This window comes from Tubulanus polymorphus, chromosome 9 (assembly GCF_964204645.1).
Source record: "Tubulanus polymorphus chromosome 9, tnTubPoly1.2, whole genome shotgun sequence".
Classification (NCBI taxonomy): domain Eukaryota; kingdom Metazoa; phylum Nemertea; class Palaeonemertea; order Tubulaniformes; family Tubulanidae; genus Tubulanus; species Tubulanus polymorphus.
Genome location: NC_134033.1, coordinates 204,354 through 216,586, shown reverse-complemented (window position 1 = coordinate 216,586; position 12,233 = coordinate 204,354). Strand labels below are relative to the sequence as shown.

Genomic DNA, 12,233 nt, shown 5'->3' with positions numbered 1-12,233 from the left:
GGTTTTTCCCGCACTTTGAACAAATATAGGAATATAATAACAGTAAAGATATCTAAACGTCGTGTACATTACTATATCGCAAATCAGACGAATGTCGTCAACAGCACTGTACTGTGAAAGCAGTACCCTGTACCGCTTGTACTACTGTCGAATATATGAATACAACGCGTCGTAGGTTAGACCGATATTGTGTGTGTTGACAAAAATGTAGTCAGCTATATATAAAGCGACCAGGTAGTGAAAAACGTCTTAGCATATCTTAATATGGATTACGTAGATGTGCTCTTGATGCTACGTTTTAGGCTTAGATTGAAGAGTTTTGCCATAACTTCGAAAACAGAGTTTTGAAATTCCGATGAAGTGAATGACTCAACTTTTAATGTTCAATCGATATATTTTGATCACGAGAAAATTTGGTGAAAATGAACGGTCAAACTGTGAGTATAGTAGTAAAGTAAAATCGTCCTTAACAACTGCACAACCATCGCAAAACTGTAGAAATCTCTTTGTTCTGATACATAGATAGTCTGTCTGTCTGTCTGTCTCTGTCTGTCTGTCTGTCTGTCTGTCTGTCTGTCTCTGTCTGTCTGTCTGTCTGTCTGTCTGTCTCTGTCTGTCTCTGTCTCTGTCTCTGTCTCTGTCTGTCTCTGTCTGTCTGTCTCTGTCTGTCTGTCTGGCTGTCTGTCTGTCTGTCTGTCTGTCTGCCTGTCTGTCTGCCTGCCTGCCCGCCCGCCTGCCTGTCTGTTTGTCTGTCTGTTTGTCTGTCTGTCCGTCTGTCTGTGTGTCTGTCTGCCTGCCTGTCTGCCTGCCTACCTGTCTGTCTGTCTGTCTGTCTGTCTGCCTGTCTGCCTGCCTGCCTGCCTGCCTACCTATCTGTCTGTCTGTCTGTCTGTCTGTGTCTGTGTCTGTATCTGTCTGTCTGTCTGTCTGTCTGTCTGTCTGTCTGTCTCTGTCTGTCTCTGTCTGTCTCTGTCTGTCTCTGTCTGTCTCTGTCTGTCTCTGTCTGTCTCTGTCTGTCTCTGTCTGTCTCTGTCTGTCTCTGTCTGTCTCTGTCTGTCTCTGTCTGTCTCTGTCTGTCTCTGTCTGTCTCTGTCCGTCCGTCCGTCCGTCCGTCCGTCCGTCCATCCGTCCGGTAACAAGTCAGTATTGGGGTTGTGCAGTGCAAAGAATGAGCCCGGTGCGCCACCTAGCGTTAGAACTAAAACTATATTGCTCAGTGACATAAAAATGACGACATAGCTCAAGAACGGGGTCGAAATTCAATAAGTTGTCTGGATAAATTAAAAACTTAGCCATTGGCCCTAGATACAACATATCTAACATAAGAGAACTGTTGTCAATAGTTTCTGGGGTTCAGATTCACACAAGTCGCTATATATAATGAATTCCTACGACGAGTAGATCAAAGTAAAGGAAACAGAATCATTTCAAGTTTCTGCACCCAGATTCACGGACTAATTTAACGCCGAATTGATTAATTTGTGAATAACAAACTCGATAATTTTGTAATTATGTTCTATATTCAGAGTGAAGTGTGGTTCGTGTTCGTGATAGTTCTACTCACATCCAAATACACAACAGGTAAAAAAACGGCTGAAAGTGTCCGGGTAGAACATCATAATATTTAGCAATGATCAGTTTCAGTTTCAGTTAATTGCTCCACAATTAATACTTAATGCACAGAGCACAGAGTAGTTTACGCACCAATTTTATGGAATAATCTACCTCCTAAGGTTTGGAACTGCAATGACATTTACGATTTTAAATCTCATCTTAAAACTTTTCTTTTTGAAGAACACTTTTACAAGTAGTTTTAATTAAATGTGTTTTATATCTAAATTTCTATTATAAACCGCAAGTGACGTTAACAGTCTAGAGAGGCCGCAATTGTCGACCAATTCTTTTCAAACTTAGTATATGACTAGGGCATCACTTGGGCGAAACCCAAATCAAAATTAGGTCGATTTGATTCAAATTATGGCCACCAGGAGACCGACATGAAAAACATCGTTAACACACTAGCGACCGATTTTATCAAAAATTGAGGCGATGCGGTTCACATGAAAAACGTCGTTAACAGTCAAGAGGCCGCAATTTTTGACCAATATTTTAAACTTTGGACTGAAGTAGGGAATCACAGTCTGTAACTGTTGGTATATTTTTTTTACACTACATGTTGTCTAATAACATCCTTCTGCACATGTGACTCCGCCACAAACTGTACATGTGGCGGTGAATTAAAAGCCGAGGCTTAGCCTCATTCTAGTTATGACATTACTGAAGTAACATTTATAAATTTGAAAAATTTAATTGTAATCCCCATTTCCTGAGTATTGTTATAATGGAACATATTAGCATTTAATTAAGGTTAAGTATTGAACCTTACAATTTCTCCCAAAACAGTTTAAACATATTGTTTTCAGGACAGCAGACGAACTGTATAGACCCAGTGGATACGAGACTCACTGTGGTTGCAACACGATCAATTGTAATAGTAGGTGGCACCACTGATGTACAATGTCAGGTTTCACCAGCCAGTAAAAATTTCTGCGACTTTAGAATGACAATCGGTGGTCCTCCAGGAGAGTATGCGTTTGATAAGTCAAACTGTCCAAGTGGAACTATCAGTGATCCCCGATACACTGGACAATGTGACGTCACAAATGGACGTTACGGTTTACGTATAGAAAATATACAGATGACTGATGCTGGACGATGGTCATGTAACTACATGAACTCTTTCCCAAACAGTAAAACAGTAGTTACTGTTTTAGGTGAGAATGATAAACTATTCAATGATATATAAAATTTCTAATTGTGTTGAGCAATAAAAAATCTCGTATTCACCAGTTGTTCTGAGATATTCATTGAGTGTTGATATTGATTGAAGATTTCACGAATAAATTTTACATATGAAAGTTTTATCCAGTTTGAGAAAATGAAACGTATAACACTTTACTCATAGTATATTCATCCGCGCCATTAGTGCGCATTGATACATAAACTGTGATGTCTGTTGATGATTTGTTTTCATTATTGTTAAAATCAAATCTGCATCATTTCATATTTACAGCGCCCCCTAGTGGACCAGTTCTAACATCTCAACCAGCCCCCGTCATCAACAACATCGTTACAGTACAGGAGAATTCACAGTTAACAGTCACGTGTGACGGTTCACAGTCTGGAGCTACAGGACTGAAGTATAAATGGACTGGTGTCAATCCATCAGGACAGTCTGGTAATAAACTCAGATTCCAGCCCGTTAGGAGAACTGATTCAGGTGTTTATACATGTAACGTATCGAATACTGTGGGATCAGTTGCTGATAGTATTACTATCAATGTTACATGTGAGTATTTATTTTACTCTTTACTCAATTAAACATAGTTTTATTTATCAAATCTAAAAGTGTTATGAAAGTTAAAAAATTCAGAAATTAAAATTGATTTGGTGGACTCTGGATTTTCCCTCCTGCAACTATGAAATGTTCCTAAATAATGTGTTACTGCTGTCATACATGAATTATCGATTAATCAAACTATTTTAATTTCAGACCCGCCGAGTGGTGTTACATTACAAGGACCGGAGTCACCCGTTCAGGAATCCGCGACTGTTGTCTTCACGTGTACAGCTACTGGGGGTTACCCGATACCGACCCTCGCTATAACTAGAACACCAGGGGGCAGCGCTGTGAAACAGGGAGTTGGTCGTCAGCTAATGTATTCGACATCTGTCAGTAAAACCGATAACCAGGCAGAATATCAATGTACAGCCACTGGAGCTGGTATATCAGTATCAGTGATTTCTAATAAAGTTACATTAACTGTTTACTGTAAGTATTACACATAGTTACACACTAATTACTCGTTATTCGCGTCAAGTGAATTGGATTCTTATTTCATCAACTTCCCCGGATTTTGACAATTATATTGAAAATATCGAATTATTTCTAGTCCAAGCAGCAGCACTGACACTGATGAAGAGTCCGGTAGATCATGTGTTTGTAAACAATAATCAACAGATAGAATGTAAAACTGACTCATCAAACCCGGCTGTACAGATTCACTGGTTCACATATTCCTCTAAAACATGGACTCAACTCATCTCTCAACCAGCTACCAGTCAAACTAATGCAGTCTATCACGGGTTTTCTGCTACTAGTATATTATCTATTACTGCAACTAAACCTATGAATCAGGCTCGATACAGATGTGAAACTGGAAATCTGAGCAAAGATACAACAATTACAATTCACTGTAAGTGAGAAACACTTTTCTTATTTTTCTCTGACCGTTTGATGAAATTAAACGAATAATTTCAATTTCATATTTACAGTTCCACCAGAGTCAATTACACTGACTGAAATTCCAAACGGTTCAGTTGTTCAAGGTACATCAAAAACTCTGACATGTACAACTGACTCCAGTAACCCGGTGTCTACGATTGTCTGGGCATTCAGCTCTGTGGCGACAACATGGACCAATATGTCACCCAACCCAGCAACCAATCATAAACCTGGACCTCACAGTGGACACATATCTACTAGTAGTCTAGTAGTGTCAACTGATAAGGATAAGAATGGAAGACAGTATAAATGTACCGCTTATCAGAATGGTAAACCTGGTGTCAGCAAATCCATCACATTGTCAATACTGTGTAAGTGTGTGAGCTGATTCATAAATAGTATAATCATTTTTTTTTAATGAAAAAAGTTGTATTTTTATATTTACGCAATAGAATTATATATGAATAATTATCAATATTCTATGTTTTCCAGATGCTGCTGATTCGGTTTCATTGACTCCAGTAAAATCTGTAATTACAGAAAACAATTCAATACGGTTAAACTGTGCAGCAACTGGTGGAAACCCTGATAGTTACATTTACACCTGGAAATTCTCAACTCTACCAGCGGCTGTCTGGAAAACTATCGGATCCACGAATGATTATCTTACCCTAGAAAATCTATCAAAAGCTGATTCAGGACGATACAGATGTGAAGCGACAAACACAGCAGGTTTTACAATCAGTAATATCGCTACTGTTCATGTACAATGTAAGTACTTATTGTTTAAGATGATTGACAGGTCAGTCAGGTGTAATTTGACCTCGCCTCCTAGAAACAAAAATATCTTATTAATTGTACTGATGTTGCAGACAATTTGCCCAACTGTTTGTCACTTGTTACAACATCACCAAATATATTTCTATTTTACAATAGATTCACCAAAACTGTCAAACGAGCTGAAATTCGTAGCTGCAAATATTGGAGAAACTGCCAAATTTACGATAAAGTTTGACGCGAATCCATCAGAGACAAGTTTAAGTTGCAGCCACAATTCAACAAACGACAAACATGAAATAAATAAAACTAGTTTAACTCAGTTTGATGTTATCATACAATCAGTTCAAGTGTCTGATTATGGATTTTATTCGTGTCGACTCAAAAATTCTATCGGTAGTTTAGAAATATTACTGAGACTCACAGAGACTGGTGAGTATATACTGCGCCCGTGGGGGGGGGGGGTTATTTCTTCATACGGGGGATTTTACTGTGAGACCTGGATGATCAGTTTTGGAAGGATTTTGGGTTTAATGTTTGTTGTTCATCTTTTGGTTTCAATTTCAATCAGAAATATCGAACTTAAGTCTTTTTTTACAACAAATCTTTTATTTAACTCTAAACGGTTAAATATAGAAATTGATGCAATTTGCGAAATGTGTATTAATCTGTATCTCTATTTCAGGACCTCCACAAACACCGTCAAATCTGACAGTTATCGCAAAAACAGCTGTATCTGTGACACTGAGTTGGGTGTCTGAATTCGAGGGTGGCTTTAAACAAACGTTCACCGTCAGTTACAGAGGCTCGGATTCTACAGGATTCGTGAATAAATCTAAAATACCGGACCCCGGTTATAGAAAACTGGTGCAAACAAAAATAACCGCATTAAAACCAGCGACTGATTATCAGTTCAAAGTGAAAAGTATCAATTTAAATCCTGCTGATAATTCGAGTTCATTTACTGATATAGTTACTACTAAAACTAATGGTAAGATTTCAAACTCGCATCAAGTTTTATATCACATATATCGATTAGGCCTATTGTTAAACACGGTATATTTAACTGAAGTTACGTAAAGAATTAATATCGAAATCTAATTTTATTGTTTTCATTTTTCCAGCTATTCCAAGCGCTATAAACACCATATTGAAACAAGCTACAATAAATCGAGATGGGAATCTGGTCGTGATAAAATTATCATCATTTCCTTCAAATAAATACAGCGTCTACGTGAAATACTGTATCACAAATACAAATCAATGTAATTCTACAAAACTGATAGAAATCACTGATGGTTTGATTATTATAAATATTAATATTCATCCAGACCGTAACTATAGTTACAAACTGATTGTTACTGAGAGTGATGACGTCATTGTCAGTCACGAGCTTCAACTAGAAGAAGATACAGGTTTGTTAAATGTATATCTGTGATATTCGGTGACTTTTAATACAGAACACCTTATAAATCATTAGAATTAATTAACAAGAAGTAATGAAAATCGATTATCAGATTCGGCTGTCGAATCCTTCGTTTACTTGATCCTATATTAGCGCCGGTTTTAGTAGCAAATAAACCAACAAATGTTTAGGGTTAGAGTTAGCGCCATTTTACAGTCGACGTTACAAATACAAATCAATTTTATTTTCAAATATGCGGCGCCCGGTTACTGGGATAACCATCTAACCCTTACCCTAGCGATCCAGCTAAAACTACCCGGCTACATTCTTCAATCTCTTCAACCACATCAATCTCCCGGGTTACATCTTATTGGAACTATCCCTCAAATAAAGCGAAGCAGCCTCAGTAGCTCACAGTGAGAAAAAGTGTGATGCTGTTGGGTCGACTATCAGCGACACAAGTGGGTTCGAGTCCTGCTGGCTGCTTACATTGTGCGGGCTACACTTCGTGAGGTTAAATAATCCAGTTGGGGTGTTGGGTATTATGCATATAAAAAAATAAATAGAATTCATATTGATGCCTGATGTTTATAGTGTTAGATCAGTTACGATGTGTCAGGTGTAATTCAGGCAGATCGGATGTTTGTATTTGTGACAGCGCTGTTTTTTCTATCCTCTCTAGTTCTTGCTACTACTATCAACAGCGGACTGATCGGAGGTGTTATTGTCGGTATTTCATTGATCGCGATCATCGTCATCGTCATCGTGTTGCTATTTGTGAAAAGGCGTCGAGACGGTCAGTGGATCTGGACCAAATATCGCTCGAAAAGGTTCATATTTCTTCAATTCGTTCACTGTAATCTAATGTCAATACATATTCTAACACAAAATGTATTTTTTCCGGTTTGTTTTCACAGTTCACCCTCTGCTCAAATCGATATCGATATTAATCACATAGTCGGACCTAAAGGTGAAACTTGCCTTTCAAACTTATCTGTAACAAGATATAAAATTTCAAACTTGTCTGATTTCAAATGATTCATATTTGATTTTTAATTTCTGTGTTAGGTGATGAGTACGCAACAGTGAACAAAAAACCTGTAACCAGACCGACAGCTGCTGCTGCTGCTGCTGCTGCTGCTGCGGACGTCGCTTTAAATGAATTTGGTAATATATATTATAACGGTATCAAACCTCAGTGTATTAGGTCATTCATCCGCATCCCGGAGCCACCCGTCTCCAGTCGATGTATCGTGTAATGATGTCTTGAGAATCAGTTTTTGATTATAAAGTGAGAGAAATTATCCACATCTTCAGCGCGCAGTGTTTTCAATTCATGAGTACGACTTGTGAATATTCTTATCAATGTAAGGTTGATAAAACGTATTTTCGTTATTTTTCAGATCCGTATTCGAACATTGACGATCTTGGTAAGAAAAGCTTTTCATTTTTCTTATTTCATTGAAAATTCATTTAATTATTAAAACAAATTCATTTTGTATTACAAAATATTTTATTAGAAATGTTTCGGGTGGTTACTACTATCCTTCTTTAGTCTCCATTGTTAGACTCAGATGAAGGGCGGAATTATTTCTGAATGATCTTTTAAACTCATTATAGTTTAAACTGTTCTATTATTATTTTATTGATATTGTGATTTTAAGTGAATATGAACAAATACAGTAAAAACTTAAACAGATTTATTTCTATATTCACAGTTTCTGAAGTCAAGAAAACCGGTGAGGCTTTTATACATCTTTATTTAACGGAGCCCTTTATTTATCGATTTTTTAACTGACCGATCATCACCGGATACCTCCGAAAACTACCGAGTCTCGTTCGGCGAATTGAAATCATGTTCGCACATATTTTTGTTCAGGTGTTCGGCGATGCTCGGCAATTTTTGAGAATGTAGCGATAAAACTTTTAATGGCTCAATGTAAAAAATCCAATCATAATTGTCGATGATTAACCAGAGACTCTGAAAATAGGCAATCGGTATAGATTTATAAATTAATTTTCAGGAGAGCCACTCTACGCCCTGGTCGACAAAAACAAGAAAAAATCCCGGAATCAAGGTAAGCAATGCAGATTTATCTATAAGTTATAGATTGATTTCAAAGAAATGCTTAGAATAACTGAATAACAGCATGATTCGTTTATTTAATAATAAATTACTTGTTAGATAAGGAAGGGACTATCTATCCTATCTTTCAAATATCAATTCCTGAAAAGGAATTATTCACGATGTCATCAAACCGTTTGTTTATTTCAGTTGTAAATGGTGCAGGTGGCGCCACGGGTCCAATTTACTCTACCGTCGATAAAAGCAAAAAGAAGAAAACGAAAGGTAAAAAAAATCCATGAAATAAAAATTATTCAAAGGGATTTTAAAAATGTTTTCAGAAACTTAATATTTGAAAGAAAAACTGGTTTTAAAATATCCTTGTTTTCAATCCATTTTATGGAAGCATCTTTCAACTTGGCCTCATGAAACAAAATACTCAAAGTATGAATGTGACACGTGAAATTCGCCGTATTTTCAGGGTCTGTAGATAGTGCGGCTCAAGTAGATAAAAACAAAAAAGGCAAAAAGACGAAAAAAGCAGAGAAGAATATGAACTACGAAATGGGTGAGTAACACACTGTGTAGAGAATGGGTGAGTAACACACTGTATAGAGAATGGGTGAGTAACACACTGTATAGAGAATGGGTGAGTAACACACTGTATAGAGAATGAGTGAGTAACACACTGTATAGAGAATGAGTGAGTAACACACTGTATAGAGAATGGGTGAGTAACACACTGTATAGCGAATGGGTGAGTAACACACTGTATAGCGAATGGGTGAGTAACACACTGTATAGCGAATGGGTGAGTAACACACTGTATAGCGAATGGGTGAGTAACACACTGTATAGCGAATGGGTGAGTAACACACTGTATAGAGAATGGGTGAGTAACACACTGTATAGCGAATGGGTGAGTAACACACTGTATAGAGAATGGGTGAGTAACACACTGTATAGCGAATGGGTGAGTAACACACTGTATAGAGAATGGGTGAGTAACACACTGTATAGAGAATGGGTGAGTAACACACTGTATAGCGAATGGGTGAGTAACACACTGTATAGCGAATGGGTGAGTAACACACTGTATAGCGAATGGGTGAGTAACACACTGTATAGAGAATGGGTGAGTAACACACTGTATAGCGAATGGGTGAGTAACACACTGTATAGCGAATGGGTGAGTAACACACTGTATAGCGAATGGGTGAGTAACACACTGTATAGAGAATGGGTGAGTAACACACTGTATAGCGAATGGGTGAGTAACACACTGTAAAGAGAATGGGTGAGTAACACACTGTATAGCGAATGGGTGAGTAACACACTGTATAGCGAATGGGTGAGTAACACACTGTATAGCGAATGGGTGAGTAACACACTGTATAGCGAATGGGTGAGTAACACACTGTATAGAGAATGGGTGAGTAACACACTGTATAGAGAATGGGTGAGTAACACACTGTATAGCGAATGGGTGAGTAACACACTGTATAGAGAATGGGTGAGTAACACACTGTATAGAGAATGGGTGAGTAACACACTGTATAGAGAATGGGTGAGTAACACACTGTATAGAGAATGGGTGAGTAACACACTGTATAGCGAATGGGTGAGTAACACACTGTATAGAGAATGGGTGAGTAACACACTGTATAGCGAATGGGTGAGTAACACACTGTATAGAGAATGGGTGAGTAACACACTGTATAGAGAATGGGTGAGTAACACACTGTATAGAGAATGGGTGAGTAACACACTGTATAGAGAATGGGTGAGTAACACACTGTATAGCGAATGGGTGAGTAACACACTGTATAGAGAATGGGTGAGTAACACACTGTATAGCGAATGGGTGAGTAACACACTGTATAGAGAATGGGTGAGTAACACACTGTATAGCGAATGGGTGAGTAACACACTGTATAGAGAATGGGTGAGTAACACACTGTATAGAGAATGGGTGAGTAACACACTGTATAGCGAATGGGTGAGTAACACACTGTATAGAGAATGGGTGAGTAACACACTGTATAGCGAATGGGTGAGTAACACACTGTATAGCGAATGGGTGAGTAACACACTGTATAGCGAATGGGTGAGTAACACACTGTATAGAGAATGGGTGAGTAACACACTGTATAGCGAATGGGTGAGTAACACACTGTATAGCGAATGGGTGAGTAACACACTGTATAGCGAATGGGTGAGTAACACACTGTATAGAGAATGGGTGAGTAACACACTGTATAGCGAATGGGTGAGTAACACACTGTATAGAGAATGGGTGAGTAACACACTGTATAGCGAATGGGTGAGTAACACACTGTATAGCGAATGGGTGAGTAACACACTGTATAGAGAATGGGTGAGTAACACACTGTATAGCGAATTTAAAGAGGAAATCTCGCAAATTATTCTGTGTGCAATATCTGATACCGGTTAATCTAAAATACCGGTTCTGAAATTGGAATTGAAAATGTGTTCCTCAAATATTCCCGGCGGTCACGTGACTGAAGCCATAACTGATGTCGGCACTTGTGCTTCATTTATTTGTTATGCCTTAGTCCTTCATCGAGTTTTACATAAATGATAAAATCCTTCATTCGTTTTCTCAGTATTTTGCTGTAGTTCCTACAGTAGAGACTCCTCCCTCCGTTCCCGGATCCGCTAAATAAACTATGAGTTGCTAATCCCTGTCTAACCCATCACATGAAATAAAGATCCAATCAGTTCGACGATGTTCCCATTGTATAGAAGAGTTTATAGATCTGACGAAACTTTCAAATTGCCAGATTAGATTAAGCGAATTCAAGCAAGCGTTCCATCATAGATTCCACGTTGAATTCAGAAAATGTTGTATAATTTCAGATGAGAACCCGTATCAAACAGTTGGTGAGGAGGAGAATCCTTATCAAGATGTAAATAACGATGACGATGAAGATGAAGATATAGTTAGGAACGGAATCTGTGGAGTCGATAATCCGGAATTTCATCCAGATGAGGTCAATATACTCGTTTTAACCGTTAATAAACCGAATAATCGTGTTCGAATAGAGAGCTGCCAACTGTGGCAATCGAGGATTCCACTAGTGACAAGCGAACTAGAAGTTACTTCTAAGCACGTTTTCATCAGAAAAATAATTAAATGGTTGGAAAAATGGAATGATTTTTTTTTCAGACAAAGGAACCGACCTATCTACACATCGTGAATAACATCCACCATCAAGCGCCCCCTAGCGTACTGATCGGTGATATCGATGATTTCTCTACGTACACGGAACTCGATCGCGTCGTTGAACCGCGAATACAAGCCGAACTGATCGCTAGATTGGAGGCAGAAGAAGCCGAACGACGCAGAATACAAGAAGAACTCGAGAAGCAGAAAAAAAGAGTTCATTGATTATTTGTGTCTCATCCGCCGTGTTCAGTCTAAGGATATAGGGGAGGGGGGTGGGGAGGGGAGGGGAGGGGGGGGTTACATCTCGAGTCCTTCCTCGACCTCGATCACTATCCTTTCAGTTCTCATAAGTATCGCTTGCGCATGAGCAGAACACAGCCATTCCCGGATACAGTTAATCTACACTTCCTGGATCCAGTTAATCTACACTTCCCGGATCCAGTTGATCTACACTTCCTGGATCCAGTTAATCTACACTTCCTGGATCCAGTTAATCTACACTTCCAGGATC

General features: G+C 38.4%; 1 protein-coding gene across 1 annotated transcript; it reads left to right on the top strand.

Moving 5' to 3' along the window:
- Positions 1-184: 184 nt before the first annotated feature.
- Positions 185-11,982, top strand: LOC141911279 (synaptogenesis protein syg-2-like). Its single transcript, XM_074802280.1, has 21 exons — positions 185-437; positions 1,527-1,581; positions 2,424-2,774; positions 3,074-3,349; positions 3,554-3,832; positions 3,954-4,256; positions 4,336-4,656; positions 4,778-5,056; positions 5,222-5,494; positions 5,748-6,053; positions 6,187-6,477; positions 7,150-7,297; positions 7,385-7,437; positions 7,536-7,634; positions 7,871-7,897; positions 8,186-8,206; positions 8,492-8,545; positions 8,743-8,817; positions 9,014-9,100; positions 11,413-11,546; positions 11,723-11,982. The coding sequence occupies exons 1-21, from the start codon at positions 423-425 to the stop codon at positions 11,942-11,944; spliced, it is 3,669 nt and encodes a 1,222-aa protein (XP_074658381.1). The 5' UTR covers positions 185-422; the 3' UTR covers positions 11,945-11,982.
- Positions 11,983-12,233: the final 251 nt, after the last annotated feature.

Bases quoted from the DNA above. Each gene is read 5' to 3' on its own strand.
- LOC141911279 (XM_074802280.1), top strand. The intron at 5,057-5,221 runs GTAAGTACTTAT...ATTTTACAATAG, and splicing joins CGCTACTGTTCATGTACAAT to ATTCACCAAAACTGTCAAAC. The intron at 7,298-7,384 runs GTTCATATTTCT...TTGTTTTCACAG, and splicing joins ACCAAATATCGCTCGAAAAG to TTCACCCTCTGCTCAAATCG.